Source organism: Dermacentor silvarum, chromosome 4 (genome assembly GCF_013339745.2).
Source record: "Dermacentor silvarum isolate Dsil-2018 chromosome 4, BIME_Dsil_1.4, whole genome shotgun sequence".
NCBI lineage: Eukaryota > Metazoa > Arthropoda > Arachnida > Ixodida > Ixodidae > Dermacentor > Dermacentor silvarum.
The window spans coordinates 124,150,183-124,172,666 of NC_051157.2; the positions used below are offsets into that span (position 1 = coordinate 124,150,183).

At 46.6% G+C, this 22,484-nt stretch overlaps 1 protein-coding gene across 3 annotated transcripts in view; it reads left to right on the top strand.

Moving 5' to 3' along the window:
• Window positions 1-16,312, top strand: part of LOC119448875 (uncharacterized) — a 149,699-nt gene extending 133,387 nt beyond the window's left edge. The window contains exons 3-5 of one of the 3 annotated variants that reach the window (XM_049666035.1): window positions 5,960-6,028; window positions 14,999-15,049; window positions 16,047-16,312. In XM_049666035.1, the coding sequence (XP_049521992.1) occupies window positions 5,960-6,028; window positions 14,999-15,049; window positions 16,047-16,300 (374 nt within the window). In that variant the 3' untranslated portion in view covers window positions 16,301-16,312. The remainder of the gene's footprint in view (window positions 1-5,959; window positions 6,029-14,998; window positions 15,050-16,046) is intronic. The other 2 variants (XM_049666034.1, XM_049666033.1) reach the window with 2 other exon arrangements.
• The last annotated feature ends 6,172 nt before the right edge of the window (window positions 16,313-22,484 follow it).

A 22,484-nucleotide genomic window follows, 5' to 3' on the forward strand; every position in this document is an offset into this window, starting at 1 on the left:
TAGTAGTAGTAGCAGCAGCAAAAGTAGTAGCAACAGCAGTAGTAGCAAAAGCATAAGTTAATATTTAGTTCTAGTGGTAGAACAATTGTGCTGTATCTGTGCGATGTACAGAATCCTTTTGCAGGGAGAATTAGTGTCAAGTACATATAACGTGGAAATGCGGAAACCTGTAGTGCTGCATTGACTACACCGTTGCCTCAGAAACTCTCTGTGAACGACTACACCAAATGACAATAGACAGGGAAACAATAGTCTGGGCAGCGATCATAAATTTTTAACCTTAAAATTTGGTTGATAGATTAACGCAAGACATGGGCCAAGAGCCGTACAATGCTTAAAATTAACTTAAAATCAAATAGCGTATACCGCAAAAAGTATAAAGAATAAAATAGACGCACTTCCTACACCAGTCTGAGAATAACTTGTAGACGTCATGGAGCAAATGATAAGACAAACACGGGTAACAAATTGTTGGAGTGGAAAGAAAATAATTTAAGTGCAACACCAAGGGGGAAAAAAAAGCTATAGAAGAACTACGCAGGAGACTAGGGGCGCTATAACGTAAAATGATTCCAAACTGTTTTGATTCCAAGTTGACGATCGACACTCGCTGATTGGCTCATATGTCTGAGGTCGCGCCCACTTTGCCTCTCCGTCAAGCGACGTCATGAAACCGCAAAAACCGACACGTCATAGTGAAGTTTACGCACTACTTATGCTAAATTATGCCGATCAAAACAGGAAACGACATGGAATAACCGGCGAGTGCCCCGTTCCGCTTGAATAAAATATGGCGGCGGTTTTTGCTGGTGTTGGCGGCGGCGGCTCGTCAGCTCGGCCGGAGGCGCGAAGGAGGGAGGCCGAGGACGCGATTGACATGCCAGACGACGTGTTTCGGCAGCACTTTTCTCCGAGGAAGGAAACTGTGCTGTGGCTGTGCGACGAAGTGGCGCAGGAGCTCGAAGGCGTGCGATCAACAGCGCTGTCGGTGGAGCGACAAGTGTTGTGCGCGTTGCGTTTCTTCGCGACGGGCAGCTTTCAGGGTCCGTTGGGAGCGAGGAGACGATTGGCGTGACAGAGCCTGCGGTCAGCAAGTGCGTACGACGCGTGGCGGAGGCAATCGTCCACGCCGGGACCCGCAAAATGTGGGTCCACTTCCCGAGGACGTCGGCGGAAAAGGCAGCCGTGAAAGAAGGTTTTCTTCGACGCGCGGCATTCCCGGCGTCATCGGCTGCGTGGATGGCAGCCTCATTGCCATCATCGCACCGAAGGGCGACAACAAGGCGGCATACAAAGTGCTGGGAAAGAGCAAGCTCAACAGCGAACAAACTGAGACCGTACTGCTGGACGTAGAAGCGGTTATCAATTAAATACCCCTATAACCTATACGCATACGGACGCTAGAGAGCCTTCTCACTATGTACTGCTCTTTTGTGGTCGGGAGCTCATTTCTTGCCTCTCCAGAGCGAACCAGCAGTGACGAAGAAGCTCGAAGTGCTCAGGCTACGCGACCTCAGCAAGAAGTTGCGATACCGCCAGAAGCTCGTGGACCAGCTGTGGATCCAATGGAAGAAAAAGTACCTCCTCGAGTTGCGGGCACTTCACATCTACCCATCGCAACCTAGTAGCAGTCTACAAGTAGATGATGCAGTACTCATCGAGGAGCCTAACATGTCTAGAGGTATTTGGCCACTGGGACGAGTCGTGGACGTCTTCCCTGGTCAGATGGAATCATCCGAGCCTGCCGTGTGAAAGCTCAAGATGGCAAGTTTATAGAAGGCCAGTGCAGAAATTGTACAAACTTGAATTGCACAACGCTACTGGGGGGCGGGAGTATGTAGAAAAAGACGAATAAACGCGCGCAGGCGGGCACTGCGAAGGCCATGGGCGAGGGCAGCCACGAGGGTGCAAGGTGGTTGCGATGAGGGCATCACCTCCCGCAAGCCCCTCATCTCCACGCCAGCTGCTGCTGCACCGCGCGGGAGGCCCTCAGCTCCTACCAGCTGATGATGATGATGCAAAAAAAGTGCACTTACTGCAGCTACCGGATACGAAATTACATTTTTCGTTTCACGGTGTTTATAAGGGTTACACTTTCAGCTCGGCTACTCTAGGGCAGTGAGAACGTATGCATATGACGTGAAAAGTTAAAGTGCAAACTGTATATGATCGGTTACCAAAATGCTACCAAGCCACCTTTGTCGCTAAGAAGTCAATGTCGGTGATAGCTGAATTTACCTACAAAAGATGCCATGCTGTGGTGGTACATGCAACCATGGAAAGTTTTTGTAACTTGCGAAGTAACAGAATGAGAAAGCCCCTCACAGAGGGTACATAAGTACACGAACCAATGAACACTTGAGCCCAAGATATCCTGATGCCACTCGTGAATATTAGGTTGTAAGGTAAATTCAACTGCACACTAATCCCTTCTTTAAAAATGGCAACCTGGGTGAGTTGTACCTACCTGCCTGTTTTGATCAAGCAGCATCTGGTGGAAGCAGACGGCCTCCACGTTTGCTGCCTCCGTCAGATGCCCCTGCCTGGCGTATTCAGATGCTGCCCCGCGGGCTGCATCCTCCAGTGGCTGCTGCTGTCGAGGTAGCCTCCGGGGTGATGCTGAGCTGACGGTCCTTAAAAATTAAATGGGCAAAGAGGATAAAAAATTTGTTGTGTCCTTGTATGTTGAACATTCACTGAATCATTATCATACGTGGAAATATAGGAAATATTCCCGGCAACAAACTGTAGGCAATATAAGCCTCACATTTTGATAAATAAATAAAGCGACACCACAGCAATACAAAATGCTGCACAAATATTCATTTCTACACAACTTGAACGCTACAGAAGCTGCATTACAATGGTATGAATAGTCAAACAGAATATGGTTTCGCCTTTCACAGTCACATTATAACAGGGACTTCTGTGTTTCTTTGTAGGTGACTATGGAATAATTTTTTTTTGTTTAAAAGGCCAGAACAGGCAGTACTTTGTTCTGAAGGCTTCGCACTGCGATTACTGTTAAAATGCCTTACGTGCAGTTGCCACTCGTGCCCGGCTCTGTGCCCACAGAAACATGGGGTGGGGCTGCCGGAGAGGCACGTGGCAGCAGTGGCCTCCTCCTCGCTGGGCTTGCCTGCTGCAACAACAAAGCATATAGAACCACTTGTGAGCGTGGCACCGATGAATATGGTTTCAATACTGTTATTATTGCTTCAGTTCCATGAACTGTTTGCTTAGTGTATTCAGATTGTTCATTGTGTACAGAACATGCTTAATGCATCAACTGACATACTCGTCACTACACTATGCTCCACGGAGTAACGAACCATATAATCAATCACAGGACGTTTCTGAACAGCATTGGTTTCTTATGTTATTCTAGTGGGGCCAGAGTTTAATTTCTGCAAAGTATGGACATCATATGCTGCTGCATGTGTTCTTAATTGCAAGAAAACAGACATAAGCACACAGCATTAAAACATTCACCAGCTCTGAACATTGTAACTTCCCCAAACCGGTCCACATAGCAACACAAACGCTATGCACCTCGCCGGATTTAAGCCAGGAGATGATCTGACAAGAGTATGGATGTGCTGTCACAATAATATCGCACCTTGTCAATAAATTCATGATCAAAACGAGGTTGGACAGATGATCTGTTATCCCTATAAGCGGCAGACGCCTCCCAGAGCCTCTTGCGAATATTGCGAACCTGGGGTGATAAGTCTTCAGAAACACGGAAGCCAGTGTTTTTAAGTTTATTGCAATTTTTCCAACACGAGCACCTTATCCTGAAAATCGAGAGCTTCATGATAACGAGACGCGCCCGGCCTCACAATATTATTTCTAAGTCTATGACACCTTTCTATGCGCGGACATGCAACCTTAAGTGTGTCCTGAAACCACTTTGCAACGTTGGTGGAAAGCGCCTGATAATTCTCGTTAGGGCGTTCACTCAGACCATGTAATCATATTGTTTCTACGCGACCCGTTTCCTAAATTGTCATGTCTGCAGAGAGAGTTGAGATAGCGCGTTTTAGTTGCTGAATTTGAGCACGTAGGTGATCATTCGAAATCTGCGCATCACTAGACGTTGAGGGTGATTCCAGATAATGTACACGGGTTTCAAAAGCCTCAAACCTTGCGTTGACAGATACTGAAACATTTTGATTTCAGCAATATCCTGAACCAATTTCTTTTGTCTTCAGAAGTTCAGTAAACATTCCGCAACCGTAGGTTGATTATTAAGGTCCGTCACTGGGGTTGTGAAGCAGGATCGGGCTGAGGAGGGTCGTGGACTGGATTAGATTCCACACCTCCGCTTAGTAAATGTCTGCGGACGAAACTTAGGAGTACAGAATACATGAATATAGGCAAAGCCGTGATAGCGATCATGTGGGCGAGGAAACAGCAGCATACATCAGCCATCAGAACGGATGCACTGAAGACTGGCAAGAAACATACCCGCATGATGAACACAGCGGATTAGCATGGTGCCCAGCCGCTGTTGCCTCTCCCACTGATGAAGGAATCCACGACGACGCTTTTATAGCCGTAAACCATGCAGACGTGGAACTAGGGATGTCGATGATTGGGCCGTGGAGTGTTCGTTAATCTTGTCCAGCGCAATCCGGGATGAGAGCCGAAGAAGCGAGAAGAAACCGTCGCGCTATCCGCAAGGAAGTTAGGGCAGTTCACACGTGCACTGTCCGTCACATCCATGACGCGGCGAGGGAACGATGACCAGGCCCACGCTGCATGACGTCAGGGGCATGCGCGGCAGCATCCCCGAATATGGAGGCAGCAAAGTAGCCGGCGAACTGCGTGATGACAGACAGCGGATTAGCATGGTGCCCACGCCGCTGTTTTCCTCACCCACTCTACAGCCTACGTTCTTACCGTAGCTGTTGCCGAAGCCGCGGTTGTAACAGGCAGGCAATTTTCGGGTCCTCTTTCTTTGTCGGAAAACTTTGCTCTTAGATTCCGAAATTACGGCACCTGAGCAGAGATAACTCGCGGATCGCGACCACTCGCCATAAATACGTGGGTGTCAAGATGACATCCAGCTGTGGGAAAGCCTGATTTTGTGTTTCAAAGCAAACGTTTCCGTTTTGCCGCTCCTACGACTTGGCCGTGCCTCCGAAATGCAGCAGACAACTATACCTCCAAAACTGGCTGCGTAATGACACAGCGCCTCACCATGGTGTCCATCTTATCGGCTTGACCTCGCAACTTGGCTCTTGCACCCGTCGCAGATGACGTCACTTGCTACACACTGCGCGGTACCACGCATGCCCCGACCCTTCCGTACTGCACTCCAATGACGATGATTAACATTTTAATGGAGAACATGTAGCAATATCTTTCACATTGGTTAATTGGGTTTCCTTGAAGAAACGGCATTACTCGCGTGCGAATCCCAATGCCGTTTTAGCTGATAAGGAAATCCGACCAATTGCCTTAGATATATTTCCATTTATGGGCCATGTCTCGATTTCGGCTTGAAGCCGAGAAGTATGAGTTTTCTCTATCGGCGTATTTTCTTGACTTTGAATGAAGCTACAGATACAGAACGAAATGCAGCCTCATAATAAATTACTTATATATCATCCGTTTATATCATATGTCACAATATCCTATCATACGACTTATATAATTCCTTCTGTACACCATAGGTTGACATTCTATCAATCTGAAGTAATATAATTCTCACTCTGATTGGTAATCTGAAGCAAAGCATTGAGCTACCATACACTGAACTAACGCATATCACAGGTGCATTTTCCAATTAATAGATTTAGCTAACCACTCTCTCTCTCTGAGTTGAGTTGCACAAGTTGATAGGTGCTGTGAGGTGAATAACTGCCAAGTCAGATAAGCCGTCTTTGTTAGCTATTGTGCAGACAATATTTAATTTATTTAACGTGCGTGCGACCTGTTGCTGTTTCACTAGGCTCTGTGGCGAAAGAACAACACATCGACCCGCACATCGACAGCAAAATTGATGTCATGTTGGATATGGGTAAGTGAGACCTAATATCGCCAAGAAATCACCTCTTGCAAAATACTTCATGGTAATAATAATCACGCAACAATTAGGCCTTTCTGCATTTTACAATCTTGTCGTACCGTTAATATTTCTCTAATTCAATGACCATCTTAGTTATACCTGCCATTCATCGCCTTTCAAAAAATAAATGTTACGCTACTCCCGAACGTTAATAACAAAAAGGCAAAGCTTTTAACAGAAAAAGTGCAATAAGATTAAATACCAATAAAATACTTCTACGATTCGCAATCAATTCGAGGAATACATATGTACTATTTAGAATATACCCTTCCAACTAATGTTGTGTGCATTACAATGATGAGAGCCGGCACGTGGAAAGCCTATATGCAAACGCCAGTTCACTTGGACGTCTAAGTGCCTGCTGATTTCTTTTGAGCGAACAATGATCGAAGTAATATTCAAGGGGAGGAAACTATGTTACAGAAAAGTGTGCTGCCGAGGGATACAACTTCCTCAAAAAGTGCATCCACCGACAAAGAAATACGTGCTTTCCTCTACTTGATGAACATTAACTAAAGTGTAAACTTCAGCCTGCCTGCCAGGATCACCGCAGAATGTATAATGTTTCCTAGTTGCATTTTGTTTTCTGTTGTTCTTTTGCTCTCATGATCTTCGCTGTCGCAGTCGTCGTCGTAGCTCCCTGTCACGCACGCAACGGGCATATCGACCTCGCACAGGTGTTGCGCTGTGCCGGCGCCGCTCCGAAACCCCTCTCCGAGCAAGCGCACGACATCATGCGCAGTACCGTTCGCAGAACGCACGCAGCGCGCATACCGGCCGCGCTCAAGTGTTGCGCCGGCGCCGTGCCGCTGTCGCTACACTTAGCACTGCAGTATGGAGGAGCGCCAACGTAAGCGCAAACGACGTGACTCTGATCCTGAGAAGCTGCTCAATAAAATCACATATGTAGATTCTACAATAAATTTACCAAGTATTTCAAGTGAAATTAGCGACAGCTTATGTAATACCATATTAAATTGCGTTCACTCGCCCTTCCTGTGCTAATAGCAGTGCGATCGCTTGCATTTAAGCGATTTGGAGAACGCCCTTTAAAGCAGATGAGGGAAAATGTCGCAATGTATGTTCATTTGTTCTCCCGCACTTTCACCAGTGGCCGCTGTGTTGATGCCAGTGCACTGAATGAGAACGAGTTGGCACATTGCAAGGGAGCAAGAATAATTAAAGCCACTATGCGCTTAAAGCATTATCACGTTTTAAATCACCTGTCAACTGCTCACTACCATTCAAGACACCACATTCAGTCACAATATATTCGTCCGATACTTCTGCAGTTATTAGTACACTGTTGCCCTGTAGCCGTATTTTGTACTTACACCTCCCCTCAGGAACCAATTTATGCAACTAATCATGCACGAATCCATTCCGCACTGTCATGGTTAAAATGGCTGTGTAAATAACCCATCACATGGACTCTAAGCAGCAAATTCTATGTAATTTTACCCTTCAACTTACTTAGTGCACTGACATGCCTAAAATAGAAGCTCCTCTGCTCTGTCTGATGTAGCAGAGGAAAGTTTGTTGCACAAGGACCAAGAACCGCGGCATGCCCTGTTGCGCGAAGTACACGAATGGCGGCACAAATCGAAAGAACCGCGCGCCGCACGTTATCAAGCACCGTACGTACACTGGCACACGCACGAACTCGGCAGACTGCCGCCTAAATGCCACGAAGGCCGCGGAGCGTAGCGTCCGACACCAGTCACAAAACTGCAAATAATCGTGACTACCTGGATTAACAGGATATTTACAACAAGGAGATTCACGATTCCATACGCAGGCCTCCCTAGCGAGTTATGCAGTGTATATATGCGGTATCCATTCGCGAACTATAAAAAACTATAAGAAGAAAGCTCCAATAAGCAGCGCAATATATCGCAACCATGCCGAGGTACCAAAGAAAATCGAATTTTCCCGTGTCACATTGGTAAACGAGTTCCTTTAAAGACCATGAAATACCAATGACGTAAGATAAAACGGGCCAAAACACAATTGAGAGAACCTGAATAGCAGCGATAACAGCACGTGTGGTACGCAATATTCTATGGGTGCGCTGTATCACAAGGCAAATGAATAGGACTGCAGTTGACCCTCATCTCTCGCGTTACCATACCCGCAATGAATCATTAACAAAGAGCATGTATGTCAGTTTTCTTGTCTGCAACATTCTTGCGAAACGGGAAACTGAAATACCGCGATCACAGCTGTTTAGAGGATATGGACAAAGTGCGCAGAGACAGCAATTCCCGCCTTTCTTCGCATCCTGACAAACTTGATAGTTTCACTCCTGATGGCGGATCCCGATGCCAGGCACAAAAAAGCAACATTTCTTCTGACCTTCATCCTCATACTAAGCTTAACGCCTTACATACAACATCACTGAAAAGGCTCCTCACACAGCGACTCGAGAATCAAATTGAAGAGTAAATTAGTGCCCTCCACTCGTCGCTCTTTAATGCAAAACTAAGCTGCTAAACAAATTAAAACCATACAAACAAATCACTGCACACGCAGTGTCGAGTAAGACAGCACAACACTGCAATACTTGCATGAGTGTAAAGGAAATCACGAGGACATTCGTCACACTCGTTTGTCGTGCCGCGCGATGAGGAAAAGGACGCAAGAAAAGCAGCCGAACTCCTGATGGGAAAATCCAAACTACCTTTATGAAAACTAAAACCAAACTACTCTTACGAAAATTATAAAATCAAACTACCACCACACAGAACCTTACGCCACATGACACGACATACATACAAGGCTAGAACAGCTAGGGTTGATAGGAGTCCGAGAAAGAAACAGTCAAGCGAGCTCACGGTACGGTCTACATGAGACGAGGGCTTGCCGAAGTAAGGGGTGATGACGTGACGACGTGACGACGTCGGACACGCTTCGATGTTGGAGACGATGCGGAGCGACCGAACCGGACCGAAATGGAGACGACCGCTCACTGGCGCTTATCGGTCAGCCTGCATCCGAGCCGCAGTGCACGTTGCAGGAATGGTCAGCCTGATCAGCACACAGCTTGCGCGCGAGCCGCAGTGCTCGGTGCATATGCAGCCATTAGCTAGGCCACGAACGGTGCTCCGCCGAACAACTGATCAAGGAGACTCCTTGCCCGCGATCCGCAATGCTCGCGGCAAGTGGTAGCATAGCAGGCCAAGCCCCGCTCCGAGCTGCAGTACTCGCGCTGGCGAACACCTTGGCGAAGGGCAACGGTCGGGCGGCAGCTGCATGGACGGCCGCGTTCCTTGGCGCCTTGATTGTGGGCGTCCGACACGCCGGCCTGCTGTCTTCCGTCTCCCGCTGACTAGCCGCGTGTCTCGCCACGAAGCATTTCGCCACGTGCTCGCCATACGTGGCCCAGTACCACTGGGCCATCATTAATTTGGCGAGATCACTCACATGCGTGGTCAAATCGCGAAAGAACCCGCGCGCACTTCGTCGTCATCGTTTCCTTTCACTCATCACAATGACAAAGGACAGCACAACCGAAAACAGGCAGAACACGACAGCGGCAGCCCAAACCAAGCTCAATTACGGCACTATGCACTGGCCAGTTTCACGCGGGAGCCGGCAGCCGCGGCCACAAGCTTGGACATCTACACCGTGGTCATGTGACCGATGTGACGATTGTATCGCCACCTTGCGTAAGGTTGGATAAATGACGAATTCTCCCGCCAAAAACGGCGCCGTCGAAACCCGGTACGCTACGTAATTGAACAGATACGGTTAATCTTATGAAAACGTTTGCAAGACGTATTCACACCTCGTTTTCAAGCTGTCGTGCCTGCGACGTTTTTAAATCGTCGATTTTAGTCAAAAATGTGTTTTAGACGTTGAATCTATTAATACGACGTTTTGAAGACTTTGTGTGCTACCTGGGGTGCTAGGGCCTTCACATTTTAATATAATACCACTTATATTGCCTTTGGAAAAACGTCTTTCCCGCAATGCATTTCTGTTTAAAAGTGAAGCCGACTTTAAGGGGATCAGCGTAAGCTTGGTTATTGTAAGCTGGCTTTCCCACGTTCAGTGTAGCAGTGAATTAAACCCACTTGCCGTATGCGAACGATGCGATGCGAATGGGTCCCGATAACGCTATCGCGTTCTACTCTTAAAGGCGAAACTTAAGCGTCCCCCCATTTTTTGCTTGTTCCTCTGATCCAATAAAGTAGAATCATTGAATCTGTCCAGCAGGCCGCTTCCTGAATTCTTTCGGTGAAGTTCCTTTTGATGTAGTCGCTTAGTCTTAATGCTATCACCGCTGCCATGTGCTTAAGTCTTGCTAAACTTAACTGTTTGATTAGAGCTACGCGGCTTTTCACTTTCAGTAGCCTACTACCAAGTACGCAACCACTCCGTGTGCTGTTGGACTGGCATCTGCAAACACATGCAGCCTGTATCCTTGTACTATTTGATCCTTGCTTGTGTAGTATCGGAGCATTTCTAGAACTCGCAGCTCCTCCGTTTCAGACATCAGGTCCCTCCACTTGTCACATTCTTCTTCACAAAGAATACGACACGAAAAACGGACACCACGTGGGATAACGTGCGGTCCGTTTTCCACAGCCTCTGAATACCTATCTTTGTGCGTATATAAGAGCTAATAGCAAACCAAGCGGATGAAATATCTTTGCTGCTGCTTGCAACAGTGTCGTTTCGTTTAAGTTTGTTGTTGCTGGTAAGGGCGCCCACTTGTCCACAGGGAGGATAGCACGTCTATTAATGATTCCATATCATGCCAAGAATCACTGTGTATGCTTTCGGGGTCGAATCTCCTTGTGAGCATCGTTCTTGTTATTTTATCTATTATTTTGTTTAATCCCACTTCATTGATGTCCCTTTTTTTAGTTCATCGCTGCCTCTTTGAACACTTTCGTGTACCCGTTTGAAGAGCTTGACAACGCCATAAAACGGTGCTGCCCCTAGGATTACCTCATCCACGTTAATCGCCTTCTGTATATAGTGTTTCCATTGTACCTGGAAATCATTCAGCCCTTTGTTTCCGATGGTGCTTGATTGTAGCTGCCAGAAGAAACGTGCTCGGTGTTGTACCGAAAGTTGCTCTAGTAATGCGCCAAGTCTGTACTTCATTAAGCCGCTTTCCGTCAGCGTCATGCTTCCACCACAGAAACCTGATGGCATTTGTCCTCTTCGGGGATTGAAATTTGTAGACAGTACTCTTCAACATCTGATATACTAGGGCCACTTTTTTTCATTTAGAAGGTTGATTAGCAGTGACAGCATGTCGTCATTTATATTAGGTCCTGCCTCCAGATTGTCATTTGATGACATGCCTTTCCGCGTGTCTGAAGAGGCGTCGAATACTACACGAACTTTTGTCGTGGCTCCGTCCTCTGTATGTAGTAACACAGCGTAGTCAGTGGTTCTGAGTATTCCTGTACCTCTTCCGTGGCTCCCAAGGACATATATTCTGAGATCGCTTGATCGCAGCGGTGTAGCATCTTTTCGTTTTTCTGTAATCTTTATATTGATGAGTCTTTTCATTGCTGTTTCCTTCTTAATTTTGATGTTAACGTTTAAAAACTAAGAGACGCTAAAAAATTAAATTATGGGGTTTTACGTGCCAAAACCACGACATGATTACGAGGCACGCCATAGTGGGGGACTCCGCAAATTTGGACCACCTGGGGTTCTTTAACGTGCACTTAACGTGCACCTAACGGATGTTTTCACATTTCGCCTCCACCGACATGCGGCCGCCGTGGCCGGGATTTGATCCCGCGACCTGGTGCTCAGCAGCCCAAACGAAAAGATGCTACTTCGCTACGATGAAGCGCTTTCTTTCAGCGGCAAGCAGACTTGATAGCGACCGTTTAGTTGTACTACCTTATTCTCTAATTCCATAATTTCAGTTTCTGAGTTAGTGCAGCTATGTTGTGTTATCCCCATTGATTCCAAGCTCCAGTACCTCTGTAGCTCTTGCTAAAGTTTTGTGTCGGCAGCTTCAACCTTCTGAACCACAAGCACTTGATTTTGGGATTGAATTAATTTCGTTTTAGTTTGCTTCCATGGACCTTGCAGTATCCAACCAAGTATTGTTTCCAGAGCCATCAGTCTGCATTCGATTCTCTGTGTTCAACCATTGAAAAACTCCCAATTATAATCTGAGCTGATGAGCAGTCCTATGGCGTCTGTTGCAGTCGTCTCGGTTCTGTGATCCGCCACTTGTAGCATTGGTTATTTCATTTTGTCGTTGAGTTTCCGATTTGGAGCAGGTAGACAACGTTGAGATATGACGTAGACTTGTAGAGCTCCGATAACTATGGCTAATTTGTTTTCCTCACGTCGCTATACTTACTTGCACAACGTCCAATAATTTGAATTTTCCGTATCCGAACGAACCAATCGTTGACCTTTCTTGTCGTACTATCTTCGAACGTATTTCTTTTGCTAATCCAGCTTAAATAAATGTCCACTGGCTTAAGTTTTCCAATAACACAAGGCCATGTCGGCCACCCTTTTCTCCCTTTATCGAAGCTGCAGCTGTCTACAGAAACACGAAATTATGCTTCAGATTTTGAGGTGCGTGTAAAGTAGACGTCGTCGCTTCTGCTTGCGCTGTTGTAACTTGCTCTGCTTTGCTTGCCTCACTGCTCTACCCACTCATGTCGTCCTTTGCATTGCTTTCATTTCACTATCGCTCTCCAAATTTGTGCCGTGTGTTTTGGTCGGGTGAATCTGAAACATGCTCTATCCTCGGCGATAATGGCTTTTTCGCGTCATTGTAATGTTTCGATAACAATGCTCAGTTGCGTGGTTGTTCTGCTTGCATACCAGGTAGCTTCTGTTTTCTGAACTGCAACAAACTGGTGGCTCTCCCGTAATCTAGAGTAGATGTAATAATAGCAGATGTAAGAGAAAAAGATGTTGCTACAGACAAAGGTGGCCCAGAATGGGCAGAAATGTGGGTTCGTATGTTTCCAGGCTGAGAGGTATGCCAACAGACCAAACGGCGTCCCGGGTGTCAACATGGATACCTTACCCATATCACGCCCCCTGAGAAAATTTTCCACATTGTGAGAATAGATCGTATCGAGCCTTTTCCAAGAAAGGCAGCGGGTAACCAATACAGTATACTCGTTTTGGATCATTTGTCAAAGTTCACAGAGGTCGCTGACGTACCGTCGCTTGCCGTCAGCTGCGTCATAATGTTCCTACGCGACCGCTTCGAATGGCGACCCGGCCTCCCTAGAGAACCCTCTCCGGCAGGTCGACCGCGTTTCGCAGCTGCGAACTCCGCACTTATCTACATTTAGTTTGGGTTGAGCACCACTTCGCGTCAACGTACCACCCACAAGCGAATGGTCTGACACAGAGTTCGAACCAAACTATCCAAGCTTGACTCGTACCTTATTGTCAAACAACAATCCAGGTGAAGCCGATTGATAAAAGCACTTTCAGGCGGCTGCATACGCAATTAACACAGCATTACACAACTCCACAGGCACTTCCCCTTACGATATGTGTACGGCCAACTTCCAACGCTTGGCGCTACACTCAGCTTGGACACGCCTGTAAAAGTGGGACGTTCCATTGCACATTAGACGCTTTGCCGCAGCAGCCCGCCACAGTTGCGCAAGAGGATTGTACAACAGGCGCGAAAACGGTACCATGACCGCCGCTACCGTCCGGAACCGCAATGCAATATCGTGCGACGAGGTGTGGGTGCAACGTGGTGCACCATCACCTTTAAAGAAATTAGGCGCACAGTTTGAAGCACCCTTCATTATTACCGCACACGTGGGCAAAAACAGTTGGCGTGTGTTGTCCGCAGCATCTGACTGGCACGCAGACAAGATAAAGCGATACACCTTTCCTGTGAATGTGCCACGTATTAAGAATTGCACCCGTCGGCAAACCTAAATACTGCGTCACGGCGCAGTTTCGTCAAGGTCACCAGCAAGCACAAACACCTAAGGCACTCACCTCATTAAACATGCAGCAGCTTCTGTGAAAACGCGTGTAGCTTTCGCGTTCTAACGATTCCTCTGAAAGAGGGATCAACCATATTTTTAATGGTAAATCGCAGTCCGTTTATTTTATAGCTGTGCTTTCCTTCGCAAGAAATCGAACCGAACGAGTTGATCCAGTTTTCATTTAAGTGGAACCGTGTTTGTGTATTACAAGGTTCAGAAGGTCGACTGAAAGTATTGGAGAGATATATTTTGAAGACGGAGAGTTCGGCCGGATAAGGTGAGAATCTGGTTTACCAAACAGCACAGCCGGATAAATAAGGAGTATAGGTCGATTCGACGAATTTCGTTAACGAATTAGATCGCTTTGCAAATTCCGTGCTTGAAAGTTCCTTGTATGTATATTTTAAGGGTGTGTGAGTCAAGATAGCGCGGTCTCATAGGTACAGACCCACGTTTCGTGAGGGTTCGTCGTGCGTTGATGTTGCTCAGCTGCACGCTTCTATAGAAGTTATGCCGACTAGTCCCAACACTAGCCTTTCAGTTTGAAGATAGTAGGAGCATCACACACCAGATTTTGTCGGTTGGCAGGCGGCGAGTGTCTCAGCAAATAATCCTTGATTGGCGACACGAACGATTGGCTTCAAATCTCCGTTGTTCAGTGTACATGTTGCGGCAAAGAAGTATCTTGCCTTTTCTGTGTTACGTTGGAAACAAGTGTTTCGCATCTCCGCTTCCAAACCTTGTGTATCTAAGACTCACTTTCACCTAAAGCTGGCTATATATATTTGGGTCCGACGACGGTGAGTGCTCTGGGCGCTACCAATGTCATATGATATTAAACTCTTCTCACCACGCATTTACCTTTCCGTGCCTATTCAATGCCAGATATTTTGTTATAGTGTCAAAGTCTTTTTTTTCACACGCAGCAGATGTAACTAATGCAAGTTTTATCTGTTTTTAGCTCCGGGTCCCAATGATGCAATTGACAAAAAACCAGAACCAGGATATAACGGTGAGTACAGCCCATACAACGTCTCAGTGGCAACATTCATCCAAATATAACGTTGACATGGCGAAAGCGTGGTTCTTCATAACGGGTTATCGTCAAGCTTAAAGTGCTTCGTAGCTACTGTTCGTTCGCCCTTAATAGAGTTTTGGCGCGTTTGCTTATTTTACTTTTAGTAAACATACTAATTGCACTCTTTTCTGAGATTGGTTTTTTTAGCAAGCTTAATTTTTTCAAGTAACATATGTGTCACTAATAGGCTATCTCATACCTTTACTAGAAATGTAAAAGCACTTCAAGCCGTAAGTAGACTATCAAACGTGCAACACTATGGTTGATGTCCTAGAAGAAATATTTTGTGATCATTGGTTAAATTGTTTTCTGTCTCTGAGAGCAAATACATTTTTCATTTAACAATGTCATTGCACATAAGTAGCTACAGAGGAGTGCCAGTGCCTTGTGCGTCTTATTATAACGCAATTGCACATAATTTAGCAAGCATGCCTTTAAGATATAGTGCTAAAAGAAATTGTATTATAATATTCATGTGACTACGTAGCCAAACTTACGATTTCACGTTTCAATAAAGGATCGTCAATTACCATGGGTCTGCACGTGTGCGCGTCTTATTGGCTCTAATGAAGATGAGAAAAATGTTGGAGCGTGAGGACAATATGCATTTTATTGCGGCCAGCAGCTGCACTGCAAGAACGCTTTCCGATTTAAGATGAAGCCGTGGGTAGGAAGATCCTCTCATTAGCTTGTGCTACCAAATATTATTTTTTAGTATCAAGATATTCTCGCATTATTACCGCAAAAACCCAATTGCTTGCTAAAAATGCTGAGCTGTACGTGATAATTCATTCACCAAATTATCCAACAGGTTTAGTAGCCATCGTGCGATTTCCCGCCAGTCTTTCTTTTTTGCGCCGGCAAGTACTTTAGAAATAGGAATTTTACTGAGGCCTCCAGATTATACTGGTATACATTTTATCTTCTTTAGGAACTGGCATCTCGGGTGCCCCACGTTCAAAAGGAACTCTGACCACGCAATTGCAGTGCGGTGACTGCAGCTGCAAGCTTCCTATAGATATAGCAGATTATGGACCAAAACAGGGCTGCACTGCAAAGGTGCAAAAATTAATTTGTTCTTGCAAGAGGAGCAGCTGCTCTATCAACCAAGTTGCGAAGTGCCTGCAAACTTTCGCCTCCGATAAATGTAAACAGAACGATTGGTTACGAGCCACTTGCTACTAATCTCGCAATAAAGACCTGGTTATCAAACTCTGGAATTATTGCGTCTTTTTTTGGCTTCCACGCCGAATTTCTCAAGCAATATCACACACAGATGGAGGAATGCCTGTAGTCCAAAGACAGGATTATATTCTCGTTGAGGGCGCTTCAATTCAAAAGTTGTCGCAGTTTCACCTGAAAGGCGAAGCACCAATTGCGATAGCAAATTTGTAGAGAGCTATACGGAGTAATGATAGTAGCTTTATCAGCTGTATAAACTTGGACATGCAGCAGCACCGGCAACACGCAGAACTGTTGTCGATGCCGTCGGCGTTTTGCCCGCGTTCGCACAAAATGCGTGCGGCGTAGGTGACTGTTGCCGGAGCCTCTGATATAAATAGGCACTTGGTGCCGCAGCTAAACGTCGCCTCCATTCCCTCCCCCTCCCCCCCACGGCCTTTCGTGCGTCAGAAGAAGGCGCGTTTGCTCTACATATATGGTGATTGTAAAGGAGGAAAGAGACGCCTACTTCTGCAGCCCTTAAGGGAGCACGGCACAAAACGCGCGTTTGTTCTCCGCCGTGCGTTCACTCCCCGTGAAAGCGCGCGTCCCTCGCGCCCTTTCACTCGCACATACAGCGTTCGGCGGCGCGCGGCGACGATTTCATCTCCATTGACGTCATACGGAACCTCACGGCGACGGCGACGGCAGAAATCTGCTTTGGAGTGTCCATATAATTGCTATCGCAAGAATAAAGATTAATCAGAATGCTATAGTAGTCGCGATATACGGCGCTATAGACCGTCGCGCGTATACGAGCGGCAGAACGCACGGCAGCACGCAACAAACCCTAAGGTGCAATCTATCGTTATTTCGCGCGTCTTGCGGAACGCGGTGCTGGCGCTGCAATCGGGAGCGCGCTTAGGGCGCTCCGCTGCGAGGCTCTCCCCCCCCCCCCCCCCCCCCGTGGAGGAGAAGGACGTTTTATTGGGTGCGTTTCGCACCGATTCAACCGTTTAACATTCGGGAAGCGGAACCAAAACAGATGAGTTCGGCATGTACGCAGGTGTTACGCGGTCGATCGCTACACCGTCCGTTCGGCCGTTTACTGTCACAGTGAAGGTCTCGTCGGTACGCCCAAGCTCCTTGAAAGGGCCTTCGTACGGTGCCGTAAGAGATGGCCGGATGTCTTCGCGTCGCACCAAGACGTAACTTGATGAAGCAAGGTCTCTGCTTACGAAGAATTCGTAGTTGGACGGTTGTCGTGCCGGCGTTGGTCGCAGACGTTGACACAGGTGCCGAAGCTACTAGATGTAGTCAGGCAGTGACAGGTCGGGGGTAGGAGCTGGGCAGAAGAAATCACCGGGCAGGCGAAGGGAGGTGCCATACACCATTTCAGCTGCAGTGCACCCGAGCTCTTCTTTAATGGCCGAGCGAATTCCGAACATTCACGAGGGGAAGCTCGTCAACCTACGATACAGTTCGAGCATTGCAAGCGATGAGTGCAGAATTCAACTGTCGGTGCAGTCGTTCGGCCATTCCATTTGCGGAGGGGTGGTATGCCGTTGTGTGGACATGCCGTACACCAAGGATACGTGTCAGTGTTCTGAATATTTTGGGCTCAAACTGACGGCCACGGTCCGTAGTAACAATACCGGGGCAGCCGAAGCGAGAGATCCATCTGGAAACGAAATATGAGGCTACGGTGGATGCCGTGATGTCGTGAAGCGGTAACGCCTTTGGCCAGCGTGTATAGCGATCCACACACCTGATTATGTATAGCTTTCCCTGCGATGACGGGAATGGACTGACGATGTCAATGTGCACAAGGTCAAAGCGACAGTCTGGCGAGCGGAAGGTTTGAAGGGGAGATTTGGTGGGTCGGCGTCGTCTTCTCACGTTGGCACTGCAAGCACTCACGAGCCCAGCGGCGGACGTCTTTGTTGACGCCGGGCCACACAAAACGAGACGTGATGATGCGTTGAGTGGCGCGGATGCCAGGGTGGCTTGTTTCGGGCAGCTTAGTGAAGATTTGACGATGATATGCAGGCGGCACACAAGGGCGCGTGCGGCCAGAAGAGACATCACACACAATTGCACCAGAGGAGAAAGGCAGCGGCACATCAGAGAGCGAGAAAGAACTAGAGATTGCGCACAAGTCGCGAAGTTCACTATCACTACGCTGTGCCTCTGCAATTGCCTCGAAGTCCACAGCATTAGAAGTTACGTCCCTTACGCGGGAAAGGGCGTCGGCAGCAGCTTTGACGGGGCCTTCGATGTACCTTAGGGCAAAGTGAACTCCAAAATGAAACTTAGATGCCGAATTTGCCGGTATGTATAAGCACCGTGGCTTCCACGGAAAGCGAATGTCAGAGGTGAAGTATCCTTTCAACCCCTGACATTACATATAACATTATCTTAAAAGCAGGCAACTGGCCGATGAACGCTTGTGTTCTACCTTGAGGCACGAAGGCTACCAATGTTGAGACATTTGCATTTTATAAGCGACGAAAATCAGGGGAACCATGGGGCTCAATTTTTTGTTAGTAACAAGCACGTGATGGCAACAGAAAACGAAGCAACAATGGCTGTATAGAAAAATGGGCTAGAGCTCACGACAGAAATTAGAAACTCACAGTACCAATTCTTTCACTACAGTTTATTGTCTCAAGACAACTGGAAGCAAATTTTGTGAATTATACTTTCAGTATGTCTTTTGCGGCAGCAAATTTAAATGCGTGTAATACTTTGTGGTAACTTGGAACATTTAATGTTTAAGCATCTCCATACCTTAAATCTGTGGACAAGCTTTGCCACCTTTTTAGAAGAATAATTATCTGGTGTCGTACATGACTCAAACCTCTATTAGGTAAAGCCACCTTCAAAGGAGCAGAAGCATGCCCTTAGCAAATTGATATACATATCAGGTTTAGACTGAGCAAACTGAGTAGTATTTGTGGCCACTTACTTTCAACAAGGCAGAAACAGGGCAACACGTAGGAACTGCGGTAGTATATTTGTTGAAGGCACGAACGAATAAATTATCCTGCGATCACTGCGAGTCTTGCGACAACCGTTTCGTGCTCCTTCGAATTTTGAGATCACATCGGCCACAGCTCCAATGCGCAACCGGTTGTTTTTACAAGTGTCAGCTCGCCTTTGCTTCAAATGCATCGCGGCAGCTCGGCAACAAATGCCATCAAGGCCAGCACCCCGCAATGTCCGCAATTTCAACTTCCAAGCAAGTGCAAAATACAAAACTTAAATGCGCAAAATGCGCGCGCGAACGAGGCGCGAGCATTGTTGTCTGAGTTCGAGAGTAGGTATTTCAAAAAGCAAAACACAAACAACAATGTGAGGTCACATCCAGCAAAGGAGCTTTGTTCTCCTTTCTCACATTCTCTCAGTTCACGTATGCGTAGCGACCACGGAGCCCTTGGGGGAAACGTTTAGGTCGAAACTGCAGTAGTCCAAGAACGTTGGTCCCGGCCACGTCTCTTTCCCTAATAAAGGAACCGGAGGACTTGCTGAAATCCGATGACTCTTTCTTCAATACGTAATGTTAAACCGCGTTTCATTCTACAGAATGTGCGACCTTCAGAAATAGATGGCACCAGCGCGAATGTGCTGCTCCAAAAGAAACTTTTGCTGAAAGTGTACTAATAGCATGGCTCTGGCGCGTAAACACTGTGCTCCTATAAGACTTTTCAAACTTCGGGGGCTCTATTTTATGCGTGGATGATAGAACTGCGTAAATTGTAACACTTCGGAAACAAAAATTTTTTGTCTCCGAAAATTCTATATTGGTCTTTGCGGATGTCTTATGATTTGATGTTGTGTAAGATCGCGTACGAGTAGCCACAGACCCGCCGATATAGTAAGCAAGAAGTTTTTAATCAACCGACGTTTCCTTTGGGGGCCCTGCTAGTAGTCAAGAGTTCCCGTTTTTCCCTCGTGATCGAGCGCATGCGTCTTCTGTCTTGACACGCACGATCTTGCGATAAAAGAAAATCACCGCCCATGCATTCCGTACAGTTGGTTAACCAGCGAAGATGAAATGTGCGGCCCCAGTCTTTATCCCGGGGTTATACCCGACGGTACATTAAAATATTTCACAATTATTGGTTATGTCTGTGTTTCTTAATGAGGTTACAGACACGTTCGGCTGCGAAGGATAAAACGACGTCACTGATGTTATGCCCGCAGTCCGCCTTTGTCGCATTGCCGCTTGCGATTCAATGAAAAATAAATTGCTTCCAAATTAAATCTGTTCGTCACGTAAGACAATGAAGGGCTCATACCCCCGTAAACGCGGCCAACCCTTACCGTGACCGAAGAGAAGTGAAATTCTACGCTGAAATGATAAGCGGCAACAGAGCCAGCTGTGGAAGAAGACGACGACGCTATAGAGACATGGCTGATGATTAGAGACCAGATTTTAGGCAAATGCCTTTTTTGTTCTCTGCGTTCCTATCGCCCCATTTTGATATATGAACATGAATTACAGGCTAAGAAGGGCTTTTATAGTGTTTTTATAGTGCCTATAAATGGCTATTTTGGCGTTTTTTCCTAAATGCCTATAAATGCCTATAAATGCCTATTTTCAATATCGGCGCCTATATGAACACTATTTAGCCTCAAGTTTCGCTTTCGAGTGCAGTTAGAGACCATTATTCATCTTACCGGGCAACATTGACTGTTCGGAACTCTATGGGGTTCATCCTAGTCATCTAGTGCAACCAACTTTCGGAAAACAACCTCTAGCAGCGGGAAATGGGACGCGCCGCGGTTGGCGAATGCGAAACCGCGGAGAGCCGTCAGGGGAAAGGAGAATACAGAGCAAAAGAAGAAAGAAAAATGTGATGTCCACGCGGATTTTCTTTTGTTTGTAATTTACTTTTTAAGGTGTTCACTGCCGTCGAGCGTTCCTTCTCAGCGCAGAAGATCATTCTGATGGACAAGAGGTACAATTTTGAATCCAAAAATTTAGAGGTGGTGGTATTTTGCTATTGTTTCCACAATCTTCACTGATTCTTTGACTAGGTTCCACGTGCTCTCCAAACAGATTTCTTCAAACACGTGCACTTAAAATGGGCGGAAGTGTATTTCGCAGTGTTGGGGCGTTTTGCCTGTGCAATTCCGATAATGTCATTGTATATGAGAAAATTGACAGGGTTGTACCTAACAGACCTTATGTAAGAACATGTTAATTTCTTAATAAATTGTAGTCTCTCTTGCACTTATTATTTGTCATTTTTTGTTACGTCTTACCTTAATTGGGTCAGGCAGACATAAAGTAGCGCTTTTTTAATCAGTATTCCCAGCTTTCAAGTATTCTTTTTCATGCTTGTTTCACATTATGCAACGCTCGGGTACAGAGGCCATTCAACATGAATATGAGCAGTGTGCTTGTTGAATTACGCCAAATGATGGTCATTAGTCCAGCAGTTTTATGGGACAATTGCACGGCTATGTTCAACTGTTGGCGCCTTTGTGCCATCATAAACAATAACATTTCTTGTTTTCCTGTAGTAGATACAGGTCGCGCACGTCTTCGTTTGAAATTATTTGCACTTATGTAAAAATTTATTGTGCCTATATTTACGACGTTGGAGGCCTAAAACGTTGCTTTGCCTGCCTATTTTAGGCGCCTAAAACGCGCTTTTTTATTGCCTTAAGGTCCGGCCTCTACTGATGATATAGTTTCTGCGTACAGGCGACGGACAGACGAATCGGCTAGCCATATACAGCCGTATATAAGTCGGCGACTTGAGATGCGAGTTCTTTTACTGTTTTCCTAAGTGAGTCCACTTCAGGAAGGGGAGAGTGACGGAAAGCATTTATGACCGTGTCCCGGAGCGACGTCCATCATATCGTCGGCCATTTAAGCGAATTCCGGCAAGGGCTTCTGCTTAGCTGTGACGCGAGCCATGTGTACGTTGGCTAGAAGACGCTGTAGAAACAATTCACATAATAGCACCGTGTCCAAGGAGTCTAGTTGGTCATCAATAAAGTGTTGCAGGTGACGGAGAAACTGGGTGAGACGACTGTCACCGAGCTCTTCGTTGTTCAGGAGCTCCTGAATATGCCGATGCGCAGGCGTGACGAGACGGCGTAGAAGAGTCCGATTGTCGTAAAAGAATTATTGTCACGTGGCTGAACGAGGACGTAGCGTATCTCGGCCATGCCCTATAGCGGCAACGCTTCA